The 27,067-nt window shown below is 44.1% G+C and overlaps 1 protein-coding gene across 1 annotated transcript in view; it reads left to right on the top strand.

The window, feature by feature from the left end:
• The window catches only part of FHOD3 (formin homology 2 domain containing 3), a 415,022-nt gene that overhangs the window by 243,134 nt on the left and 144,821 nt on the right, over positions 1-27,067 (top strand). Inside the window, exons 7-9 of the mRNA XM_081802533.1 lie at positions 2,828-2,939; positions 10,116-10,210; positions 16,470-16,613. Coding sequence (XP_081658659.1) covers positions 2,828-2,939; positions 10,116-10,210; positions 16,470-16,613 — 351 coding nt within the window. The remainder of the gene's footprint in view (positions 1-2,827; positions 2,940-10,115; positions 10,211-16,469; positions 16,614-27,067) is intronic.

The following is a 27,067-nucleotide window of genomic DNA, read 5'->3' as shown; positions in this document are numbered from 1 at the left end:
TGATTAGTTAGGACATGCTTGCAATTAGTACCATGCATTTCCATAAATTCACATTCTGCCCTTTTCTCTAAAGTAGTTTAACTATTGAACATGTTTGTTAATTTCACATAGTAAGGCTTCTAAACACACATAAATGTAAACTTAGGCTCAATAGAAGCCTAAAATCATGAATCAGAAGAGTTTGGGATTTTTTTTTTTTTTTAATAAAAATACAAAAGAGCTCCAAACAGCCTTTACAACAAAGGAGAAGCAGACATGAATAGACATGTTGAGACCAATAAAAAAAGACTTTGCTAGAAAACCATGGATTTGTTTTTTTTTAAATTAGCCTCATGAGGGAGAATGGCTAGGGGGTTCTGGGTCCCTGGGACTGTGTTGCCCAAGATCTTGTGACCACAGAGATGCTCAGGAAGAACCTTAATGAGAGGGGCACAAGGCCCCCCCCCCCCCCAACTGAGACCAGCTCATGGGAGGAGTGGGGTGGGCACCAGCCAGGATCTTGTCCAGGAAGGCACTGAGAAGGCTTAATCTACTTAATAATAGTCCTCCCACTGAGGAAGTTGCCTGGGCTTGCTAGGTTGTTTTATTTACTTGAAGAACTGTCTACAGTTCTAAACATACAAAGATAGAGCAGTTCATTATGCCTTGCCTTCCCCTTCTGCCCCCAACCTTGTGGTTGAAAAAAATACTCTGGAATTCAGTCTGTTCCTAGTATGGGAGCAGAGGACTGAATGCAGGACTCAAGTTATGCAGGTAAAAACCCTCTAAAGAGTTTAGAGCCCTCTAAAGAATTCCATTTTCAGGGCGGTAAGGACATAACGGTGAGGACGGAAGCCCAACGCACTGCTTGTCTTCAGTATGATTGTGGAGGGGCCCCGGTGAGAAAAGTGCAGGGTGACCCCACTGGCCACTCAGTGTGTGGCGGGACCTTGTGCTGACATGGGGAGTGGAGGGAACAGGCTGGGATGGTAGGTGGGATGAAATGAGCCCATGTGAGATCAAGGGTTCTCTTCTGGCCACCTGAATTTGAGGTGCTTGTTAGCATATGAGTAGCAATGTCAGGGGTCAGGTGGGTGTCAGAGCCCAGGAGTTTGGTCAGGCCTGGGGTGCAACAGTTAGCATTGAGTCATAGATAGAATTTAAAACCAAGAGACTGGATGGACTTACCTAGAGAGAGTGTATGGTAAGAGAAGGAAAAAATGCAGCAGTGAACTCTAAGGCCTTCCCCCACCTAAAGGTTGAGTACCCTAGAAGGAGCCAGCAAAGAAGTGGCCGCTCAGGTCGGAGAATGGGGTCAACCATAGTGACAGGGAACTGTTCTTGGAGGGAGCAATTGTGTCATGTGCTGTTGGGGGTTGCAGTGAGCAGAGAAGCAACCATTGGATTTGACAACATGGAGGCCATTGACAACCCTAACAGGAGAAATTTAATTTGCATGATGGTGATAGAAACCCTATCAGATTGGGTTGAAGAGTCCGTGGGAAGTGAGGAAGTAGAGGCAGGGAATGTGGCAATCCTTTTGGGAAGTCTTCCTATAAAGGGGAGCTGAGAACCAAGGCACTAGCCTTGAGAGAGATGTGGAGTCAAGGAGAAGAGAGTTTACTAGGGAAGTATGCCAGAGGAGAAAGGGCAAGGGGGTCGAGGTGTTCGCATGACTTTGGGGAAATGACTTGATATGGGTGATGTTTTGATACTATTCACAGTGGGGTGCACGATGCTCCAAGTTCCTTGTGAAATCTGCATGTGTCCCTAGTATTTTGATGTGAGCTCTTGCCTCCGGGAGGGCCTGGGTCTTCCTTGGGCTGCAAATGGAGAACCTGGAGCTGATTCTGCATAACCAAGGTGATGGAGTCAAGGGGTCGTGCATTGACTGGTCATTAACTGATTCATTCATTCAGTGAGCAAACATCGCAGAGCTCACTCCATGCCAAATGCAGTTCTGGGTCCTGCAGACAGGACACGATGCAGATCAGCCCCCCTCCCCTTGCAAGTGTTCCTGTCTATGGGGGCAGGGCATTGCCAAGCAAATGGCTGGGGCTGGGATGGTAGCCCAGAGCAGGCTCCTTATTTCTTAGATGCATGATTTGAACCCATTTCCAGGAGAGAGTTGGTGGGTGAGTTCCTTTAGAAGGGGGTTCTTGGAAGGCGGGACTCAGGGAAGGGAGACTATGGGTAATGAGTTGCAGCAGCAGCACCTGGGGGGATGGGGCAGGAGGTGACCTGAAAACCCCCCCTACACAGGTAGCCCCCAGGGCTGGCGAAGCTTCAGCTGGGAGGCTTGGGAATTTCTCTGGGTGGGTAACCTGTGGCCTGTGTGACGGAAGGCCCCTGGGCTATGGGTGGCTCCTCACAAAGGCTGTGTCCTAGGCCCAGCAGGACGGGGCTTGGTTCAGATTCCTGCTTGCCTCAGCTCAGTGGTGTGGCTTTGGGCAAGTCCTTTACCTTGCTGTGCTTGCTTCCTTACTGGAAAAACGAGAATTGTGATGGTTCCTACCTCATAGTGCTCTAGTCTGGATAAAATGAAGCAACCGACGTGGCAAGTGCTACCTTGTTTGTTGAGAGATGACAGGGTGTGAGCTCTGGAGCCAGAGGCCCTGGGTTCGAAATCTGGTTCTATTTCTGGCTGTGGGCGGGATAGTTGGAGCCTCAGCTTCCTGATCTGTGCAATGAAGATAATACTAATTCCTGCTTCTGAGGCATCCGGCAAAGGAATCTGTGTACTCACGGAGAAGAGTTCCCCAGGCCAAAGCAAGCATGGGGGCCAGCCTGCCTTCAGGTGCATGCAGACCGTCCACAGCTGCATGATGCTTTTCTCTTTTCTGGGTAGTTCCGGCTGGTGGTGAAGACCGCCCTGAAGCTGCTGCTCGTCTTTGTGGAGTACTCCGAATCAAATGCACCTCTTCTGATCCAGGCTGTCTCTGCTGTGGACACAAAAAGGGGTAAGCGGTCCGCACCCACTATTACAGCAAGGTGGACATGTCGGCTGGAGGGGGGCTCCCGTTTTTAACACGTTCGAAACAGAATTGAGAATGAACAGAATTCCCTTTGTGCAGACTCCCTGCTGTTGGAAACTTATTTTTTAGAATTGTAAGTACACAAAGATCAGGGATGGAACATGGTTTAACAGTGCAAAGAACAGGGGCGCCCGGGTGGCTCAGTTGTTAAGTGTCTGCCTTCGGCTCAGCTCATGATCTCAGGGTCCTGGGATCGAGCCCCGCATCGGGCTCCCTGCTCAGCGGGGAGCCTGCTTCTCCCTCTCCCACTCCCCCTGCTTGTGTTCCCTCTCTCGCTGTGTCTCTCTCTGTCAAATAAATAAATAGAATCTTACAAAAACAAAAACAGTGCAAAGAACAGCACTCATAGGCTTACCCAGGTCAGGTCAGACCCTGAGCTTACGTTTATGCCCTGTCCCTAGCCCCCTCCACTGAACCCAGAGAACCAACTCCTTCTCCCCTTTCCCATTTTGTCCCGGTCACTGTGGCTCTTTTCTCTACTCCTCTCACACACGCTTTATTGGCTCTGACCCTTAGGTGTTCCTTGAATGTTCTCCATTCCTTCCCTCTAATCTCATACCCCTCTACTGGGGGCCCTCTCCATCTGTCACCTGGCATCCCTCACCTCCCCAAAGTGCTACCCTCACCTCTGCTATCGGCAGATTCTTCTGAAACACAAATTTGGTCACATTGGTTCCCTGCCAGTGGCTTCCCAGTGCCTACAGAATTAGGTCCAAACCCTGCAATTGACCCTTCACCATCCAGCCCCTGTCCACCTGCCACCCCCACCTCCCACCTGGCCTGCACTGCCCCTTCCCTAGCTTGGGTCAATCACATGCACTCCGAGCCCTGAATGTCCCCTTCTCTGCTGTGTTGTTGTCATTGATGCTTCCCACGAGCGTGTGCCCCGCTGGAGGGCGGCAGGGTCTTTGGCTCTCCTCTTGGTGTCCCAACGCCTAGCTGGCCCACGGCAGGCAGGCCTTCCATACAGGCCTTTGGATTTGGTTTAGTGTGTAACATGCTGTGGCCCCTATGATATTGTGAAGCCTGAAGCTAAAATGTTAGGAGCTTTTGGTTTTGTCCTTTTAAAAAAATTTAGGGGTTTGTTCTCCAGTAGGATATTATCATTACCACTATCCTCCCCACAAAGACCCAAAGAAGAACCAAAACTTGGTAACATTTTTTTTTTCTTTTTATAACACTAATACTCTGTAGAAAATTTGGGAAAAAAGTATAAAGGAAGACCATAACCAATCACCTCTAATCTCAGCAGACAGAAATAATTGTTAACACGTTGGTATATTGGTATATTTCATTACAGTTTCACGTATGTGTTTCTGTGCTTATGCACAAAGCAGCCCAGATACAACTGTCAAAAACAAGGGGCCTAGATAGCATTCTTTGATTCAAACCATTTGTATCTCTGACTCAGCATTGCTCTGAGACCCACCTTCTAGTGCTGAATCCAAAGGTGAAAGAAAGTAGCTCACTAGTTACTTCGACAGTTTGCATGTAAGTTAATGAAAGCCACCCTGGGCCATAAATTGAACTCTCATACGTTGCCCATGAATGCACAGGCAGATGTCAGCACCAGGCATGGTGGATCGCAGGCTGGAGGTAACTCTAGGCTTGTGCCTGAGGGGTGGGGAGTTGTGAGAGAGACACCCCCTCGCGTGTGGACAGGGGCCTTGAATCTGGAAGATGGATTGCAGACCAGGGCAGGCCTGTGTGTTTCTTTCTACCACAGCATGTTTCCATCTGGTGCCACATTTTAAATCTCTTATGGCCAAGAGCAGATTATGGGGCCAGCTGAGAATCCTTAATGAAGACAGCCAGTTCCTCAGAAACCAGGGTTTGTGTTTCCAAGGCCGATTAATGAAGTTTAGGGCCAAAGGTGAGTATATGGGAAGACAGAGGCAGACCATTTTATTGGTCCTTGGAGAGGTCATACTCCATCCCCCAACTCTGGGGATTACTGGAGGACAGTTGATGGACTTCTTGTTTTCCTGTCCTAAATTTCGGGTAACCCATGGGCCCTTCTCATGGGGGCTGCATTTAAGGGATAAGCCTTCTCACGGCCTTGGGGTCCTCCTTTGGCTTATTGAGTTGGGAGTTTAGAATCTCCCTCCTTGGACTTCATAGTCTATAAAGGGTGTGTTTTTGTTTTTTTTTTTTTGGTGGGGGGGGTTGGTTAGAGGAGTGATCCTGAGATAACCCAGGACTTGGTACCCACATCTGAGACTCCATCGACCAGCTCAGCCAGAGGCTCTCTGCCATCTTCAGTGTCTCTTCCAAGACAAAACGATGGCCATCTTTTCCCAATTTGTTAAAAAAAAAAAAAAGGTAGCTAATGGATTGTTTTCTCAACTTGATGGCTTTGCCTATAAAATTTCTTAACTTCTTGGCAGCTACTGCATCTGTCTGCTACTGAGTGCTAGGCAGCTGAATAAAAAGCAGCACTAATGGAAAAACTCAGACATAGCCTATCATGTGGCTCAATAGCATGTTTCTCTGTGGACATGTGTGGTCTTGGCTGTGATTTTATAATGCATACATATAACATCATCCTATTTTACTGCTAAATTGTTCCTGAGCCCTATGATGGATTTAAATATCTAAATATGTCATGGTGCTCTGCAGAGAGCACCATGACGCCCAGGTGGGTTTCCACCTGGCTGGTTTAGAAGCAGCTCTTCATTTCCCTCTCAGCTGGGTGAAGGGCTAGAGAGAGGTGCCAGAGGTGACTGAGGGCCAACGGAGCATGTCCGTTGGTGTACAAGTTTATAAATAAGCCATAAATTTTACTCCTCAAAGTGGCTTCAGATCCATTCCTCTGTGGGCTAGGGTAGAGAATGGGCATGCTGAAGTATAGACTGGGTTTTTTGTTGTTTTTTTTTTTAAAGATTATTTATTTATTTATTTGACAGAGAGAGACACAGTGAGAGAGGGAATACAAGCAGGGGGAGTGGGAGAGGGAGAAGCAGGCTTCCCTCCAAGCAGGGAGCCCGATACGGGACTCAATCCCAGGACCCCGGGATCATGACCTGAGCCGAAGGCAGACGCTTAACGACTGAGCCACCCAGGTGCCCCAGGGTTTTGTTTTTTTTTTAATAGAAAGGAATTCTTTTGGATGATGAAAACTGTCAGATTTAAATAATCAGCAAAGAAAACCAACAAATAAGGTAGGAGTCCTCTAAAATGACCACCACCTACAGCGGATGAAGTCCAGAACAAATTGGTCTGGTTGCTTTATAAAGACCATGCAGGCTGCACAGGGGTTTCCCAGAAGGGTGCGTTCCGTGAGTGTGGATGGTTTGCCCTTTTGCCAGGAGTGGGCCAGCTGGGGTGGAGTGGAGCAGGGATAGAAGCTCAGGGCTCTAAGTCCATCATAGGGACTAGTAACTATGAATTAAGTAACATGAAATATGCCCCCTTTGAACCAGGCGGTCGGCCCGTTTGCTCAGGGGCTGGAATGGAGAGGTAGACTGGCGCTAGTGTCCTGAGAGTGGCACAGTATCTGAGCTCCCGCTCGGTCACCTCTTTCCTGGCGTCTTCGGGTCACTTTCCCATCCTGGTGGCCAGGGTGTGCCAGGAAGAGAGAAAGGCCGCGAGTGTGGACAGGCACCTGTGAGAGGGCCTGGCTCTGTCATCTTGCCATCAACAGAGGCTCCCTTTCATTGAGACTGTCCCTGTGGGGATTGGCAGGAAACTGGTTGAGAACCGAACCCTCTGCTCCCCTGGAAAGGTGCCCTTCCCACTGACAGAATGGGTCTGCCTCTCAGAGAGAGGGTGGGGCGGGTGACCAAACTGGGGAATTTATTTTGAAATTTCAGTCATAAATCTTGAGCCAGCACTTGGGTCAGCAAGTGCTTTTGGGGTCAGCACTGCTTTTGGAGAAGTTCCATTTTCACTGGGATGTGAGGTAACGAGCTCTGACATCATTCCTAAACGTGTTGATCACACATGATAGACAGGGGAGACAAATCCAGCCATCCTTTGAAGCCATCCCATCTCTGACTTCTGCTCGAGGATACAGTGATCTGTGCAGCGCTCCCAGAGCATGGTGGAAGTTAGGTGATGAAACTCCAGCTCTGTTTTCATGGTCATCTATAGCAGAAGCATGCATAAGTGCGTCTGACAGTCACGTAGAAAGACATGAAACATGCTGCCCTTCTGATGGAGTGTTAGATCACCCCGTGTACGAGGCCTTGGGCTAAATATCTTTCTTTGGAGGGGAGCAGTTACCACAGAGACCTAGGAGGAAGGTCAGAGGGAGAACGCATTGAGTCCTGTCTGGTGCGCTTGCTTCTTCTGGGTTGAGAGAGAGGCCCTGCGGTTTGGCGGGAAGAGGGGACCTGCCTGGGAGCATGTAGAAGCTGGTTGGGTAAGCCTGGGTGTCACCACAGCCACTCGCCACCATGACAATTACAGCTACTGACATTCAAGTGCCTGTTACGTACCGGACACTGTGCCAAGTATTTCTCATACAAAACTCATTTATTCAATAAATATTTAAATGCCAACTATGTGCTTGAAACATCAGAGGAAAAACGGACTCTCGTGGAGGCTCTACTCACAGAGTCAGTGTCTGGGGGTGGAGCTGGAGACAGACAGAAGGTCATGATTCAGGAAATTATTGTCTCCTCATGTACTTCATGAGCGCTGGGGCAAAAAGACAAAGTGCTTTATCTCCCTGACACCTCCCGGGATTCTCCAAGGTTGACACGGTCACTCCTATGTAGATGCATTTCCTGAGCCCCTGTTCATTCCAGTTCTTTGGGGCGTCAGGTCATATGGTTTATGATTCTAATACAGGACCCACCCCCCTACACACACACACGGATTCACACACACACACACACACACACACACACACACTGTATGGAGCAAGCGGAGGTTGGGGGGTGGGGTTGACCTGGACCATTTAGTTGCAGCAGGTGCAGCTCCTGGGCAAGTTGAGCAGCTGGTGCTTCCCATGGGCCAGCTTGAGCACTGCCAAGGCTGTTTTGCACCAAAATGTTTCCTCCCCTTCACCTTCTTGCTTTTAAATGTTTCCCACATTTTCTGGCCCCAAAACAATCAAAGAAGAGTAAACATTCATCTCAACAGTGCAGGAATATATGCAAGTTTCCCGGCTTTGAAATCTTTAAAAGGTAATCAGCTATCACAGCTGAAGAACACATTTTTCAATTAAGCCAGTGTTTGAGTGTGTTCATTATAAAGGATTAAATGGTGTGCACACGAGTATGTCTGTGAGAGAGAGGAGATGGTCTGGCTACACTTCCCTCTCTCAGGAAAACCCACCTTTGCTTCTTGACCTTTCCTTCCCCGGGCCCTGTTTGGCATCTTTGGCTCCAAAGTATGCAACCAGAAAGCTGTCTGGGCCCATTAGCACCGTTGGAAATGCTTTTCAGCGTTATCTCCTGCAGTCTCCCTTGTAACCATATGTGGATAACCCACTAGAACCCGTGTTTTATGCTGAGGTTGCGTGCGGAGTGTGAATAATACCAGTTGCGCTTGTCCTAAACACAGCAGAAGTACTTGGAGTGCTCGAACTGCACCTGACAGTGAGACTCAAGATCTACTGACCACATTGACTGTCATGAGGGCAGAAAGAGTTACTTTGCTGGGGTTTGAAGAACAGGTGTGGATTTCAGAACAGTTTGATGGTAAATATCAGCCAGGAGGTATGTCAGCAGTTAGCAGGCAAAGGGTCCTGTGTTTGTGTTTGGAGTTAGAAAGGGTTAGAGAAGCTTGCCCAGTTCTGACCAACTGGGCAATTTTGCCCAAGGAGAGGCTTTCTGTTTGCTAGCTAGGAGAGCCCGCAGACCTCTGTATTAAACTATATGTGTTTTCTTAACATCATATAGTAGGTCCCTGTTCCTTTTTAAAATTCTCCTGACCTCCTTCCTTCTCTTACTGTGTGCATTTGTCCTCTGGCTCTTTTAAAAGTGCTCCAGCCTGGGTACCTGGGTGGCTTAGATGGTTGGGCGTCTGCCTTAGGCTCCGGTCATGATCTCCAGGTCCTAATATCGAGCCCCACCTCGGGCTCCTGGCTCAGTGGGAGTCTCCTTCTGCCTCTCCCTCTCCCCCTTCTTGTACACTCTCTCTCTCACTCAAATAAATGAATAAAATCTTAAAAAACTTCCAGCTTAACCCACTTTATGCCCTCTCAAAGATCTCCGCTTATTATTCAGACCTGTTATGTGCCAGACACTGTGCTAAGAACAAGGAAATAAGAACGAGATCACTGCGGTCCTTGGGGAGCTTTGTTCTCAAGGCCAGCAGATCAGCTCTGACATAACTCATTCAAGAACCTGCATTTGGAAGCCACTGATTTTACAGTATTTCGGAATTTACTCTTATCAGCAAAAATAAGCACTGTCCCTTTGAGATCTTTATAGAGAGAGCAGGAAGGAGCTTCATGTCCATTCCGCCATGCCAAGGGAGAGGCAATATTTCCACTTCAAATGTTTATCTCAAACGTAGGAAATCATGTCCAGGTTTTGTATCCCCTTTGTGACCTTGGCCTTGGCATGGCAGTCCTGAATGTGCTGGGTTTTCCTGCCCTCTCTTCACCAAGAACCCGGTTCTTTGTACCCTGTTGATACTTAAACAGTATTTGTGCCTGGATTGAATAGAGGTAATATACCTCTGTTCTTGAAATGTTTGCTAACAGAGGTTTCATTGGTATTTCTTGGAGTCTACTGTTTGAGCGAATGTAAAGATCTCCCACGTCCCCCTTCCTTGCAGGAGATCAGAGCATAACATGCTGGTGGACATACAGAGAGTATTTATCAAGTGTTTCCATGCTCAGAGAGCGAAATGCACATGAATGGATTTTTTCAAATTACAGATTTAATATAAAGGGAACTTTCAAGCAAATCTGTAGCCATGCTGACAATAGAGAGTATACATTTTCAAGTGGATGAGAATGACGTGGCTTATTATTGCCAAATTAGAAGCATGTTGAAGTCCACCCTAAGGATAGTGTTATGCTTTGAAATTTGGTGACTGAAAGACACTGCCATCGTTGGGTGATAAATCTTTGGATAAACTGTGATATGAGTTGGATAAGAAGCATTGACTTGTTGTTTCTAATGATTTTTTCTTTACTCCTAGGAGTCAAACCCTGGTCAAATATCATGGAAATCCTGGAGGAAAAAGATGGGGTCGACACAGAGCTGCTGGTTTATGCGATGACTTTAGTGAACAAGGTTGGTTGATGATCGTTAAGGGTTGAATTATGTCCCCTTAACAGATATGTTGAAGTCTTAAGCTCTATGAATATCTGTGAATGTGACCTAGTTTAGAAATAGGGTCTTCACAGATATAATCAAGGTAAGATGAGTTCATTAAGGTGGGCTGTAATCCCACATGACTGGTGTCCTTAGAAGAAGAGGAAAAGAGACACACAGAGAGGGAAGATGATGTATGCACATGTATATGAGGAAGACAGCTGTGTGAAGACTGAGGCAGAGATTGGAGTGATACATCTGTTAGCCAAGGAATGCCAAGGATTGCCAACAGCCAATGTAGGATGAGGCAGAGAAGGATCCTCCTCTAGAGCCTTCAGACAGAGCATGGCCCCGCTGACACTTTGCTGTCAGACTTCTCGTCTCCCAAACTGTGAGGAAGTACATTTCGGCTGGCTTAACCAGAGAGATGACAGTGAGAATTTTATGATTACTTTTCCGATCAGGATGTCCCCTTAAAAACATTTTTCCTTAAGAATATAATTTAGCAAGTTTTGCGGCTCCTGGGAGGCTCAGTCGGTTAAAGATCCGACTCTTGGTTTCTGCTCAGGTCATGGTCTCACGGTCATGGGATTGAGCCTCGTGTCGGGCTCCATGCTCAGCACAAAGTCTACTTAAGATTCTCTTTCTCTCTCTCTCTCTCTCTCTCTCTCCCCCCCTCCCCCTCTCTCCTTCTCTCCTTCTCTCCCTCTCTCCCTCTGCCCTCCCCTTGCTCATGTGTGCTTGCTCTTTTCCTCTCTCTCAAATAATTTTTTTTAAAAAGAATATAAATCCGCAAGTTTTACCCTAAGAAAATAGCTTACAGTCCAGGAGAAATGAAGGCACTCTTGTTCCACCGCTTATTGAATTCTGACTGCTGGGGGCGGGTCCCATCCTCCTTTTATGAAGGTGATATCACCCTTGTGCTCTCCTCCCTCCCAGCCCATCCCTCCTGGTCACCAGCTTGGAGGGCAGTAGTCGTCTTAAGGATCCTTCCCTGGAGAGGGTGCTGACCCCATGCTGCCCTGGGACAGCCCACTCTTGGGACCGCAGTCCCTTTCTCCTTAAAACTGCAGTTGGAGGGGGGTATGTCCTTCAGATGGCTCTGCCCTAGACCTCAGGAATCACAGTAACCACCCCATGGTCCTGCCTTTCCTCCGCAGGTGGCTGGGCATAGGCCTACAGTACCAATTGCAGTGATGGGTGGTTCTTCAGAGAAGCTTCAGAATCTCTTCGTGAAGTACAACTAGAGAAACATTTCCCTTGATGAACTGGGGACACATTAGTACAAAGCATTATGAGAAGTAATTTCTACTAGATATTAAATGGTTGTGCAAACTCTAAGGATTAAAACAATGCGGTCCTGGCTCTTTCCTCAGCAGACAGATGATGGGGGCAGAGGACCTCTGAGACAGACCTCACCGCACAGGACAACTCCCCCTAGGATTGCTGTCAGTAGGGATGGCTTAGCGTCATTCATGATTGCGGACGGGGGTATGCTAAATGGAAATAAACAAAGACGTCCTTTGACAGATACTGAAATGAATTTCAGACAGGTTAGAGTTCATCGTAACACATCAGACAGTAGAAAAACGCGAAGTAGAGGTGAAGATGAATTTGTCTCTGGTAGGTGAAGAGTATGTTACTCATCAAACCTGTCAAAAAGAATCCAAAGGGAAGGACTTTTAAAATGTTTCACTGCATAAAACTATAAAAGGATCTTATTTGTAAAATGAAAACCACAAACAAATGCTAAGGGCAAGTGGCAAATTGGGAAATTGCAAACAATAGGGCAGAAAATTATACAATCCTCAATATATTAAGAACCCAGTGGAAACATGAAGGACATTAAAGCTATTAAGATGAAAAGAAATATATAGTAAAACAACAAACATTTTCCCCCTGGGTCTCATTGGCAGGGATTGCTTTTTAATGAAATGCCATCTGTTGATGAGGACCCACGAAATTCTTCTACAGTCCTGGTGAGGGATGGGCAGTACTTTTCTGTAGGATAACCCTAAGAATTCTATTTATGTTTTCAGATGTCTTTGTGAGTTGATTTTACCTTGCAATTTTAAAGCAATTTTCTGTTGTTGCTTTTTAAGATTAAGGTCATCTATTTCCTGTCGTTTTCAGTCAGTGACATTGTTTTGGAAACCGTGGACTTCAGCAAAAATGGACTTTTCCCTCTTGCCTGGGGTTTTCCATTGTAATGCTACCCATCCTATTGGTGGAGGCAGCGCTGGGCGGTTCTGATGGTCCCCGCCGCGTCCGCGGGTGTGTGTGGGCAGTCTGCTGCCAGTCACTGGCAAGGACCCAGCGCGTGTCACATTCTCCTTGGCATCAGATGGCATTTAATGTCCAGGAATTCCTCGCTTACTCTTTCTCTTCTGGCAGTTCTGTCTCATCTTTTATTAGTTTTGGCTCAGGGGAAGTCGAGGAAGGTCCTATGGACGTTACTCCAAATGTCATCCTTTCCTCAAAAAAGGTCAGATTAACCACTGGCACCCACCCTGGGTTTGTTTTCCTTTGGTGAATGTTAGGCCTGTTTATTGCCCCAGTGAGTAAAATCTTCTGAGATTCCAAACAAAGAAAAAAATAAATTGAAATGTTAATATGGGTCTGGAAAAAATTCAGACTCTGAAATCTGGGCAATTATTATATTGCTTGTCTAAGCTTTCTTTCAACAAAATGAAAGATGGACCAATAACATGGAATTCGAAATATGAACATTTTTATGACAAGAGTGCTACATTTTAGCCTGCTTAGGGTTCTGAGACTGGCATTTGCTCTCTTTGTTAAACAGGGACATTAATGGGGGGTTTCCAGGGTCCAGACTAATCCCCCCCATTCCTGCTCCTAACCCCTGACCCTGTGTTGTCAGATCTGAAGGAACATCAGAAACTAACCATTTCTCATCCTGCAAGCTGACGTTCTATGATGCACTGTCTTGATCCAGCTGAAATCCCCTCAGTGGGAACCCCCCACTTTGAGAGGCTCAGGTACTGACCACCTTATAGAATAGGAAGAGGCAGATGAGAGGGCATGAGTCACAAGAGGTATTACTGTTATTGTGAGGCTGGCTTGGAGCTTTCAGGGAAGGTGGGTAAGTAACCTGGATGGGATTCATGCTGAGTATTCGCCTTTGTTTTTACATTTCATTTGTTAATTACCATCCCAGAAACTTGTAAAAAAAAACAAACCAAAAAACAAAAAACTCAGCTGTGTCAGTTGTAAAACTTGTATAGCTATGCATAACCTTCAGAGTTAGGATATAGAACATTCCCATCTTCCCCCAAATCTCCCTCATGTTAGCCATTTATAGTGATCTCCTGATTCCCTCTTCCTACCCCTGACAACCATTCTCTAGCACTATAGTTTTGTCATTTCATCAGTGTCAAATAGAACCATACAGGATAGAGGTGACCCCTTGAGGCTGGCTTCTCTCAGCATAATGCCTTTGAGGCTGATCTGTTACTGAGGGTATTAATAGTGTTCCTTTCTGCTGCTGCGTCATATTCTGTCACATAGCTACACCACAGTGGATCCTCCCATTGAAGGAGATGGGTTTTTACAGCTTTTGGATTTCACAAATAATGTTGCTCTGAAAATTTGTGTGCAGGCATTTGCCACACTGGTTGCATCCTATAAGAAAGATTTGATGCAATCAGTGAGAACCCAGGAGAGGGAAAGAAAATGTCTTTTAGGACAGAAATTTCTCCCTGGGAGAGATGCTTGTGAAGATTGACGTGTCACCAGTCCTGGCAAGACGAGGTCTGAGAGAAAGCAGGAAGGGGGGGCGGGTCATGAGTGTCATCTGGAAGTGAAGGCATCAGGAGGTGTTTGCCTCACAGGCTTCTCGGCGGTAGCTGCCACCTTTGTCAGGAGGAGGCAGTTTAGCCGTGAGGTGTCAGGGTAGAAATGGGAGGACAGGACCCAGGGAGTGGTGGGGGCATGGCACAATTAGCTGAGCATGTTAGAGAATCAGCTGAAAATAGGTGAATGTGTTTCTAGGATGGAGAGTCCTCTTCCCCTGCAACTGGAGAAGAGCACCTGTATTTGTTGGTGGCAAAGGCCATCTCCCCTGCAGCTACACATGGAAGGGGGTGTACGTGGGATTGGCTCCAGCCCAAATTTTCATGGTGGAAATGACAGATGACCTCTTAATACCCTCGCTTTTGGACCTATTATTGAGCAAGTCTCCCTGAGTCTGTTCAGTTCTTTGAACCTGATTGTTTAATTAATAGAAACTCCCCCCTGCTCATCATGGTTGGGCTTGCTAAGGCAATGGGAATTAGGTCCTGGAATTTAACCCCCTGGAAACTGCGGTAAGAACTGCAGTTGACTCTCAGCAGGGAAAAGAGGAAAGAAAAAGCGAAGGGAAAGAAGAGGTGAGGAGGCCCCTCTATGGCCCATCGTGGCCCCCACACAGTTGAGTAGGAAGTTTTAAATCCAACACTAAATGTCAACTCACCTAGGCTCCTCAAATGGAGAATTTGGCAGAGGCCCCAATCAGGGCACCTCCATTCACCAGCCCTGCCCTGGCTTTGGAGTCCGGTTTTCTTTTCCTCATCTTTTAACAGGTTCAAGGATTTTCACTAAAACCAGAAGATGGATTGTTCTGATGATAAGATTCTTTGAAAGGCTGCATACTTGTTGGCTTCGGTCAGGAGCCAGGGACCACTCAGGGGACTGTTGTCTGCTAATGTAGAGATGCTGCTTTACCTGGCACCTGCAGGCTCTGGCATGTTCTTTTGTGCTTGGCCCCTTAGGGGTGAGCACCTGTTTATTACGGAGTCTGACTGGTTCACAGCCTCCTGTTCTGGGTCCTTGCTGGTGGCCCCTGAATAATTAAGTTATCCCATCCCTGTTATTTTTCACTCCTTTCTGATCTCAATAGCAGTAAGTTGTGTCCTCTTTGTTCAGCATTGAAAGGAAAAAGCCATTATTTGGGTTATGAATAGACATTCTTTCCAATTATTAATAGCCCCCAAATAGAAGCGTTGGAAAAGTTGGTGCTGTGAATGTTCTTAAGACAGTGTTGGTCTTTTCCGAGTTCAGAATAATTTTGAAATCTATATGTAGGGCTTTTGGAAGTACAAAGGCAATGAAATAGGGAGTAAAGACCTGTGTTTGGAATTCCAGGCCAGAATAATTTGTGCAAAAGCATGAGTGTGTGAGAGGCGAGGCTTCTGCCCCAGGTCTGCAGGAACTTCTCGTTCCCTCAGGCAAACCCCTTCGCTCCCCAGGCCTCATCTTCCCAACTCAGGAGATAAGGGCTTGCAGTAAATCACCTCGAGGGTCCCTCCGGTTCTGAGCAGAAGGCCTGTCTGAGAGATCAACCTTCTTTTAAGAGACACAGAATTCAAAGAGAAGTCAGCTTTTCTCACCCCTTGGGTTATCTTTTTGTCTCTTGGTTGCTGCTTTGAAATTTCTCACATTTTCCTAAATTTCATAGACCCAGGGGAAGGCCTACCAAATTGAAAGAAAAAAGAATCATTACATTGTTATAACTTCAGCTGTTTGGTAGATTGATCCTAACAGGAGTTTCTAATCACTGAGCATGTTAGTTTTCTATTGCCATGTAACAAATTACCACAAATTTAGCAGCTTAAAACAACACAGTTTCCATGGGACAGGCTCCAGGCACTGCCTAGCTGGGTCCTCTGCTCAGAGGTCACAAAGCAGTAGTCAAGGTGTCATTGAGGACTGGAATCTGGTCTGAGGCTTGGGATCCTCTTCCAAGCTTTTGTGTTTGTTGGCAGAGCTCATTTCCTTGCAGCTGGAGAACTCATGGTGGCTTGCTGCTTCTTTGGGTGCAGGATAATCTCTCTCCTAGTCTCTGAGCTCTGGAAATGCCTAAACCTGCTTTTAAATGGCCCACCTGATTAGGTCTGGCCCACCAAGGATAATCTTCCCTGTGATTAACTCAAAATCAGCTGATTTGGGTCTTGAATATCTGTAAAATCCCTTCACCTTTCCCATGTAATGTAATTCAATGATGGGAGTGTCCTGCTTAGACTCAAGGGGAAGGGATTATACACAACCTCTATACCAGGGGTGGGCTCTTGGGGTGCATTCTGCTTACCACACTAAAGAAGTTTTTCTCCAATGATCTGGTCATCTGTCTTGGTTTGTCCCATATAGTTATAATCCTGGCCACCGGCTACCCTGCAAAAAAACGCTTTGAGATCCTTGAGACAGTTCCCTAAAACGTGTTCGTGTCCTGTTCTTTCTTCAGACTCTGTCGGGATTGCCAGACCAAGACAGCTTCTACGATGTGGTGGACTGCCTGGAAGAACTGGGCATTGCGGCCGTGTCCCAGCGGCACTTGAACAAAAAAGGGACCGACCTGGACTTGGTGGAGCAACTGAACATTTACGAGGTAACAGCAGGTACTTTCTTGATGGCATCGTGTAGCTTGTCAGAGGCTGAGGTGAACACAATCGAGACGGGTGGTTCTGAGTGTGGGGTAGCAGCGTCCACAACTCCTGGGAGTTTACAAAACGTGGGTGCTGGGCCCCCCCTCCCCAGACCTCCTGAATCAGAAACTCTGAGAGTGGGCACAGCAGTTTGCGTGCTGCAAGCTGCAAGCCTCCAGGCGCTCCTGGTGTTCACTCAAAGGCGAGAACCCCTGCTGGAGGAGACACTTGGTCGCTTGCTTACTGTTCAAGATACCACACAGCTTCTCCCTTTCCTTTGCGGTCTCTGTTGCCTCGGTGTTTTATTTGCTGTTTAATGCCATTGTAAGGAAATAATTAAAATTTTAAAATACTAGCCTAGATTTTACCGTGCATTTTTACTTTATGTAATGTCAGTTTAAAGTGCAAATATAAGAGCATTTAACTTCTACGCAGAATCCTATGCCATTTCCAGTTCCTAGCTCCTACAGGCCTATGTATTTTGTCCCTGCCAGAACAGTGGAAACACCATACAAGATGGACTCTATTGTTACTTCACTTCTTGCTATATGTTCATTCTGTTAACACTCTACCTTCAATTGACTGATGAGTAAGGGAGGGCTGAAAGGAAAAGGAACTGTGGGCTGCCTTACCTTTCCAGCTTTTCTATGTCATTTCAGCATAAATGGTTGACTAGTACAGCAGAGTAACCCAGGTAAGAAAGGATATGCTAGGACCCTTGGGCTGCCATCTCTGTGCATTCAAAGCCAGTTTTGGTTTGCATGGAAGGCCTCTTGGGCTCCAGGGCTGTCCATGCCTCTGCTTAGTTACAAGGGAACACACTTACCTTGTACTCATTTTGATTCTTACCAAACTCCCGTCTACTGTGCATCCATCAGCCCTCTCTTCTAATGTGTGCAAGGATTGGCACATATGCATATTGCATCTACTTCCCCTACTCATGCACATGCTCCATTGTCCCATTGGACTGCACTTATAAAACATAAGTTTAGGGGCACCTGGGTGGCTCAGTCAGATAGGCGTCCTACTCTTGATTTTGGCTCAGGTTGTGATCTCAGGGTCATGAGATCAAGCCCCATGTTGGGCTCTGCACTCAGTATGGAGTTTACTTGTCCCTCTCTCTCTGCTCCTCCCCTCGCTTGCTCGCTCTCACTCTCTCTAAAAAAAAATAAATGAAAAAAACCCCCCAAAATTTAAAGATAAAATTAATAAGAATTTCAAGCTGGCCAAAGAGTATTAAAGCAAGCACAGAGCAGAGTGTGAGCATGGAGCCCTGCACATCACACCCATGGCACATCCATGAAGGTGGCCTTGATTGGGTTACACATCATGGCTTTGTGGCCTTGTTCACTTGAGTTCAAACTGTTACCTGTGGGTTAGTTTTAAGTCAAATGCCCCCTTATTAAAGTTACTTATCTGATGTGACTCTTGTCTGGACTCTGAAGGTTAGAGCACATTTTATGAGTAGCAAATCACATTCTTTATTGCTGATCCTCACTGTCCCAGTTTCCTTCCACGGCCAGAAGGGGGCAGAATCTGGAGCTCTGATTCCACTTGGGTGTGTGACTAAATGGGAAAGCTTATTACTTTAGACACATGCTTACCCATCATAGTGGTGTGAACTAGGCTATCCTTGAGGACGTTGTCCAGAATGTACTCATCATCCCAAAAAGAAACCCCATACCTGTTAGCAGACACTTCCCATTTCTCCCTGCCCTGCATACTACATACCCCCAAAACACTAATCTAATCTCGCTATGGATTTGCCTTTTCTAGACATTTCCTATAAGTGGGACCGTACAACATGTGACTTTTGTGACTATCTGTCACTTAACATGTTTTCAGGGTTCATCCATGTTTTAAGCATGTATCTACTTTGTTCCTTTTTGTGCTAATGTTCCATTGATAACACAACATTTTGTTTATCTTTTCATCACTGGATGGGCTTTTGGGTTATTTCCGTTTTTGGGGGCGGCTGTGAATAATGCAGCTATGAACATTTGTGTGCAAGTTTCTGTTTGGACATATACTTTCAATTCTCTTGGTTATATATCTAAGAGTAAAATTGCTGGTCATATGGTAACTTGATGTGTAGCTCTTTGAGGGACTGCCAGACTATTTTCCACAGAGGCTGTACCTTTTTATTTTCCTACCAGCAGTGTAATGAGGGTTCCAGTTTCTCTTTATCTTCCTCAGCGTTTATTATTGTCCTTGTTTAAAAATTATAGCCATCCCAGTGGGTGTGAGGTGGTACACATTTTGGTCATGATTTGCATTTCCCCAGTGACTAATGATGTTGAGCCTCTTTCCATGTGCCTATTGGCAATTTTTCTTTTTTTTTTTTTTTTTTGTGGAGAAATGTCTGTTCAGATCCTTTGCCCATTTTTAAATTGGGTTTTGTTACTCTTGAGTTGTAAGAATTCTTTATATATTCTGGATACTAGATCCTTATCAAATATAAATTTTAATATATTTTCCCCAGTATTCCACTTCTGACCTAACTGATCAGTCTTATTCACAGTGATATATATTTTTAATCTTTCCTTTTTCTGCTTATAAAAATGACATGTACTTATTGAGGAATATATAAGTGTAAGAGGAAAAAAAATCACCCATGATTTATTACTAACCACGGTTAACATTGTGGTCCATTTTTCTAGCCTTTTTTGTATATATAGGTGTATGTTCTTAACTATGGAGATAATTGTCTATATACAGTGTTGTGTACTGAATCTTTATTGGTAAATATGTTGGAGCCATTTTTTTATCATTAAATCTTCAAGAACTTAATTTTATTAGGAACACAATATTCTGTATGCATGTACCATAATACATATAGCCAAACTCCTTTTTTTTCAGATTTGGATTATTTCCAAACTTTTTGCAATTAGAAATGCTGTTATGATGGACAGCTTTATTCGTAGATTTTTTGTGCATGGCTAGAGTCCTTGGAGGGATATTTTCCAGTTAAGAGGCTCCATTGTGATTTTACTGGGTAGAAGTGGAGATACTGATGTGTAATTCACTATCTGCTATAAGTCATTTTTATAAAAAGTGACAGTTGAGGGACAGAACAGAATTATCTTTCTATGGAGGGATCAGAAGAAACTGAACCAGAGATACTTATTATCAGAGCTTAAAGCTTCCCATAGCCCCACCCAGCAGGCCAACTCTTGGTGTCCCTGCTCTGGGCATCTTCTCCAGCTGAGCCTCAGTTTCCCCAGTTATCTGCTCTGCATTTTGTGTTTCATTATCACTGGCAAGTGACATTGGGAAGTCAATGGATGGTGGAGGAGTATATTCTTACGGCTCCTAAATGAGAGGTTAATGTAAGAATACTAGATGGAGAAGGAAGGAGCTAAAGACAGTTCACGTACATGAAGGTGGAAGGTGGATTTTTTCCCAGTATAGATACCTTTTTACCTTAGCCCCTTCCCCGCCGATCAGAACTCCCATCTCTGAGGCTCTCTGCTCAACCAGCGGGTTACATGAATACAAGTTTGGATTCTATGTAGTCAATGTATATTAGAAGACTGCATAATGCAGGTGAATTTCCCATTAGTGAGCCAACTGGGAGAGAATTTTAAGTGGCCTGGATACCTACCCCAGGAAACTTCCTGTTTCAGGCTGTACCTTCCCTTCAGCCTGCCTGACTCTCAAGCTACCTCCCCATCTCTCTCTTCCCCTTTACGTCGGCCTTTTCAAAAGTTGTTCTGTATTCACCATCTTCCTTTTATCCAACTGCATTTGCTTCATACCTTTAGTATCAAGGTCACATCATTCACAAATACAGCATCTGTGTGTTACTTAAAGAATAATAAAACAAATTCTTTACCTGTTGTGATGGTTAATTTTAGGTGTCAACTTGACTGGGCCACAAGGTGCTCAGATAATTGGTCAAAAATTATTCTAAGTGTGTCTGTGAGGGGGTTTCTGGATGAGATGAAGATTTGAGTTGGGAGACTGAGTAAGGAAGATTGCCCTTGCAGTGTGGGCAGGCCTTATCCAGTCTGTTGAAGGCCTTAGTAGAACAAATTCTCTCTGCCTGATGGTAATGAGCTGGGACAGAGGTTGCCCACTACCTTTGAACTCCACCTGAGCCTAACCCCATTGGTTCTCAGGCCTTTGGACTGCAGATCTTGGGTCTTGTTAGCCTTCACAATCATTAGAGACAATTCTTTATAGTAAATCTCCATGCATATCCTATTTATTCAGTTTCTCTGGAGAATCCTGACTGATACCCTCATGAATTTAAGAATTAGGACATTACCAGGAACTCAGAAGTGTCCTTCATAGCCCTCCCTGGTGTCATCCCACTAACCCCCAGCACTGTTCCTTTCTTTATACATTTACCTGAAAATCACTTATTCTGTGAGCTAACACAAAGGATCAGATTATCAAATCAGTTGACAAATCAGACATCTTGTTATCTAGCTGTGCTAATCTAGTTATGCTAATAATTTCAAGAATACAGACTATAGAGGTGCAGAGGGAACAGGGAAGGGTCTGTCTTAGGTCTTGTCTTCATGCATCAGACGTGTGCTCTCTGGCCCAGAAGAGGCGAGGTCTCCAAGTGGGGATCACAGGTCCCCTTGCCCAGTGAGTAGTATTCCATTATGAGACATCTCTACTACATAGCTCAGAGAGTCGTGGCTCACGAGCCCATAAATCTACATTTATTTACTACAGGTAATCCTCAGCCAGGCGATCCCTAGCCAGTCCTATCCTGGTAAGGGCATTCCAGAAACAAGAGCTCTCATTTTAGCAAATATCATTAGGCTATTTCTTAGGTGGTCTGGTTATTGGCATCCTTAACAAAAGATGAGAAAGAGTCACTTGCCTTTTTTCTTTCTCCAGAGGCATTGCTCTGTAAAAGGAGTGAAGAGGTCAAAGCCCAGCTATTTTAACTCCTTCCTCCTAGTCTGTATCCCTAAACAACATACTGTTTAATTATGTCTGCTCTCAAACTTTTTATAAAAGGGATATATATCATTTGTACCCTTTTATAGTTTTCTCATTTGCTTATTTTTTTTTAAACCTACCCATGTCGGGGCACCTGGGTGGCTCAGTTGGTTAAGTGTCGAACTCTTAATCTCAGCTCAGGTCATGATCTCAGGGTCATGAGCCCAAGCCCTGTGCTGGGCTCCATGCTGGGCATGGAGCCTACTTAAAAAAACAAAAAACCTACCCATGTTATTGTGTGGCATTCTCATTTATTCATTTTCACTGCTGGTGAATGTATGACTATTTACCCGCTGTTCTGGTAATGGATGTTGATTGGTTTGTGGTATTATTGCCATGACAAACAGTGTTGCCATGAGTGTTCTTGTACTTTCCTTTTTGTGTGTGTATGCCATACTTTTTATGTTTAAGTATCAGTTTTATTCTTGCTTTATAAAATTATTTAGAAATTTGTTTCCTCTCTGATGATTTGATAGAATTCCCCTAGGGAATTGTGTGGGCCTGTGTGAGGAGGAGGAGGAGTGAGAGAGAAAGAGAGAGAGAGAGAGTGTGTGTGTGTGTGTGTGTGTGTGTGTGTGCATGCACGCGCATGCAGAGGGCAGGAGGAAATCTTTGGTAACCCTTTTCTGGGATCAATTTCGCTAAATTATATTTTACTAGGAAATCATTAATTTCTTTTGGATTTTAAATGGATTAGCAAAGAGATGTATAAATAATCTCCTATGAATGTTTTTGATTTCCTCTGTTTCAGTAGGTATTTTCCCTTTAATAGTTCATAATTTTTGTTTGTAATTCTAGATAAACAAGTAGTTTGTCTATTTTGTTGGGGCTTTTTAAGTAATAATTTTGACTTAGGTATGATTTGCACTGCTTTTCTGTTTGTAACTCAATACTTTTTATTTTTAAAGATTTATTTATTTTGAAAGAGCGAGAGAGAGAGAATGCAGGGAGGAGAGGCAGAGGGAGAAAGAGAATCTCAAGCAGACTCCCCACTGAATGTGGCCTGGAGCCTGACACAGGCCTCAGTCTCACAACCCTGAGATCACAATCCAAGCCAAAACCAAGAGTCAGACGCTCAACCTACTGAGCTACCTAGGTGCCCCTCAATACTTGTTTTTAAAATTGAGGTACAGTTGACATACAATATCCTATTAGGTGTACATCATAATGATTCAATAGTTTTATACATTATGAAATGATTCCAGGATAAGTCTAATTATCTGTCACTGTACAAAGTTATTACAGTATTATTGGCCATATTCCCTATGCTGTACATTACATCTCCATGACTTATTTATTTTATAACTGGAAGTTTGTACCTCTTAATCCCATCCCCTTCATCTGTTTCCCCTGCCCTCTGAGCCCATCCCTACTCTGGTAACAGCTTGTTTCTTGTATCGATGTGTCTGTTTTGTTGGTTTGTTTTGTTTTTCACGTTCCACATATAAGTGAAATAATATGGTATTTGTCTTTCTCTATTGGACTTATTTCATTTAGCATTATAACCTCTCGGTCCATCCATGTTGTTGCAAATGGCAAGATTTCATTCTGTTTTATGGTTGAGTAATATTACATTGTGTATATATACCACATCTTTATCCATTCATCTGTCAGTGGACACTCAGGTTGCTTCCATATTTTGGCTATTATAAATAAAACTGCAGTAAACATAGGGGTGCACATACCTCTTTTGAATTGGTGTTTTCATTTTCTTTGGAGAAATACCCAGAAGTGGGATTGCTGGGTCATATGGTAGTTTTATTTTTAAGTTTTTGAGGAATCTCTGTACTGTTTTCCAGAGTGCACCAATTTCCATTCCCACCAACAGTGCAAAAGGGTTCCCATTTTCCCACATCCCCACCAACACATGTTATTTCTTGTCTTTTTGATAACAGCTGATCCTGACCAGTGTAAGGTGATATCTCACTGTGGTTTTGATATGTTTCCCTGATGATTCGTGATGTTGAGCATTTTTCATGTGTCTGCTGGCCATCTGTATGTTTTCTTTGGAAAAATGTCTAAGTCCTCTCCTCATTTTTTAATTGGGTTGTTCGGGAAGTTTTGGAGGTTCTTTATATAGTTTGGATATTAACCCCTTATTGGATGTATGATTTGCAAATATCTTCTCCCATTCAGTAGGTTGCCTTTTTTTTTTTTTTTTTTTTTGCTTTGTTGGTGGTTTCCTTCACTGTACAAAAAGCTTTTTAGTTTGATGTAATTCCATTTGTTTATGTTTGCTTTTGTTAACCTTGCCTGAGGAGACTGGTCCAAAAAGATACTGCTGAGGTTGATGTCAAATAACTTATTTTGCCTGTTTTCTTCTAAGAATTTTGTGGTTTCGGGTCTTATATTCAAGTTTTTACTCCATTTTGAATTTATTTTTGTGTATGGTAGTAGAAGGTGATCCAGTTTCATTTTTTTTTTTGCATGTAGCTCTCCAGTTTTCCCATCACCATTTATTGAGGAGCCTGTCTTTTCTCCATTGTATATTCTTGCCTCCTTTGTCAGAGATTTATTGGTCACATAGGCTTGGGTTTATTTCCATTGTATTCTATTGATCTATGTATCTGTGTTTGTGCCATATCACATTGTTTTGATGACTGTAGCTTTGTAGTATAGTTTGAAATCAGGGAGCATGATAGCTCCAGCTTTGCTTTTCTTTCTCAGGATTGCTTTGGTTGTCTGGGGTCTTTTGTGGTTCCATACAAATTTTAGGATTCTTCGTTCAACTTTGGTGAAAATGCCATTGGTATTTTGATGGAGATTGCACTGAATTTGTTGATTACTTTGGGTAGTAGGGACATTTGAACAGTATTCTTCCAGTCCCGTAGCATGGTATATCTTTCCATTTATTTGTGTCATCTTCAATTTCTTTCATCAGTGTTTTATAGTTTTTATAACATAGGTTTTTCACCTCAATGGTTAGATTTAATCCTAGGTATTTTTTTGGATGCAATTGTAAATGGGGTTGTTACCTAATTTTTCTTTCTGATAGCTCATTATTAGTAGATAGAAACATAACCAATTTCTATTTGCTAATTTTATATGCTGTAACTTTACTGAATTCACTTATTAGTTCTAATCTTTTTTTTTTTTGGTGGAGTCTTGAGGGCTTTATATGGTATCATGTCATCTACAAACAGTGATACTTTTACTTCTTATTTTCCAGTTTGGATGCCTTTTATTTCTTTTACTTGCCTAATTGCTGTGGCTAGGACTCCAAATACTATATTGATTAAAAGTGATGAGAGTTGGCATCCTTGTCTATTCCTGACCTTAGAGGAAAAGTTTTCAGTTTTCACCCATTGAGTGTGATGTTAGCTTTGGGTTTGTCATATATGGCCTTTATTATGTTGAGGTATTTCCTTCTATACCCACCTTTTTGAGAGTTTTCACCATAAATGGATATTGAATTTTGTCACATGCTTTTTCTCTACCTGTTGAGATGATCATATGATTTTTATCCTTTGTTAATGTGATGTATGATGTTGATTGATTTGTGGATGTTAAACCATCTTTGCATTGCTGGAATAAATCCCCCTTGATGATGGTGTATGATTTTTTTAATGTACTGTTGAATTTGCTTTGCTAATATTTTGTTGAGGATTTTTGCAGCAATGTTCACTGGGGATATTAGCCTGTAATGTGTGTGTGTGTGTGTGTGTGTGTGTGTGTGTGTGTGTGTGTGTGTGTGTTGTCATCTTTATCTGGTTTGGGCATCAGGGTAATGCTAGCCTCAAAATGGGTTTGGAGGTGTTCCTTCTTCTTCAATTTTTCATCTTTATAATTTTCTTCTTTAACTTCCTTTCAGTTTACTTTATCATTCTTTTTCTAGTCTTTTGAGTTGGTTATTTTATTCATTTCTTTACTTTTTTAACCATCCTCATCATGTTCCTAGACTATAACCCACTTGGTGATGATGTATTCCTTCTTAAAATATGTTGTTGAAATTCTGTTTATTACTAACTTATTTAGGATTTGTACAAAAGTATTCTTAAGTGTAAGATTGGCTTCCCCCTCATCCTCCCTCCACCTCTTCTCTTCCTCTCCTTTTTGTATGCCATCTTTATCAGCTTGGGCATCACTGTTTTGTTAGCATTTTGAAAGAATGATGCTAGTGTTCATGAGATGACTCTTGTGTGTTGCTTCTATGTTTCTGGTGGCGAAGTGTACGAATGGCTCCAGGATATCTCTCTGATCATTCCTCCTCAGGGTCCTTCCCTGGATCCTTTTCTGACCTCCCTTTCAGTGTTGGGGTTTCCTTACCAGACCTCCTCTCTCAGTCTTTGTGGCCTGTTCCGATTTACCCAGTGAGTTCAGCAGCTTTTGAGGCTGGTGGCTGATATTTGACCTTGAGCTTTTGCCAAGACCCATGGCTGCCTGCTTCTCTGCCTGCTTCTCTTCTTGTGTTACGTTCATTCATGGGGGCCTATTATATATCATATACTTTGCTGGGGCTAAAAATACATAGAGAAGTTCTGTCTCTGTCCAAGGAACTTTAAAACTGTAGTCTAAGACAAGCAAGTAGCTGATTCCTCCAGCAACTAAATGTAATAGTACAGAGGGACAAAAATGGTGCCTGGGACACTCTATGTTGGGCAGAGCTACTTGGAAGCTGCAGATGACATGTAACCAGCCCTAACTGAACTTTATTTTTCTCCCATGAAGAAAATAAAAATACTTTATCATCTGTTCATTTCTCCATTTCTATAAGCAGTAGAGTCTCCCATGTTACAAACCTGGAGCTATCCTAGACTCTTTTTTTTTTCCCCCTCTGGCCACCCCTCCCCCACATTTAGAAATCTGATAGCTGACAACCTAGCTCTGGTCCTGTTGTTTCTTACCTGGATTATTGTAGTATCTTCTCATTAATTTGTTCCTCTGTGAATTTGTTTATTTAGCACAGCTTTATTGAGCACCTACTATGTTCCAGGCACTATTCCAGACCCCAGGACATAGCAGTGAGCTAGACAGACAAGGTCATTGCCTTCAGGGAGTCCACACTCTAATGGGGTGCAGACAGTGACCAAGTACATGAATAAGCTGAGAATCTGAAGCTCCAAACAGGTTTATGAGGAGAGACAGGATGGAGTAGGGGTGAGAAAGTGAGGGCAGGGGCAGGGAAGACCCTTCTGAGAAGATGGCCTAAAGAAAGACAGTGATAGATGGTGAAGCAGTGGAGGAGCTCTGGCTTGACAGGTGTGAAGGGTCAAAAAGAGGTTCGTATGACTGGAGGGGTAGGGTCTAGGAGATCAGCATGATGTGAGCCTGGAGAGGCTGGCATCCTGCAGGGGCTACACCCCATGGAGGCCTCTCTCTTTTCTCGCCCTGCCTAACTCCCAGCAACTGAAAAAAAGAACCCTCCTGAAAGTCCGATCTAACTACGCCATTCCTCCATTTAAGAGAACAAACTCAAGTAAGCAAATGAGTGAATGAATACATGAAAAACCTTTTC

The sequence above is a fragment of the Leptonychotes weddellii genome, chromosome 13 (assembly GCF_054177405.1).
Source record: "Leptonychotes weddellii isolate Sample4059 chromosome 13, ASM5417740v2, whole genome shotgun sequence".
Taxonomy (NCBI): Eukaryota; Metazoa; Chordata; class Mammalia; order Carnivora; family Phocidae; genus Leptonychotes; species Leptonychotes weddellii.
The sequence above is the reverse complement of the archived record's forward strand: the minus strand, read 5'-3'. Positions and strand labels throughout refer to the sequence as shown.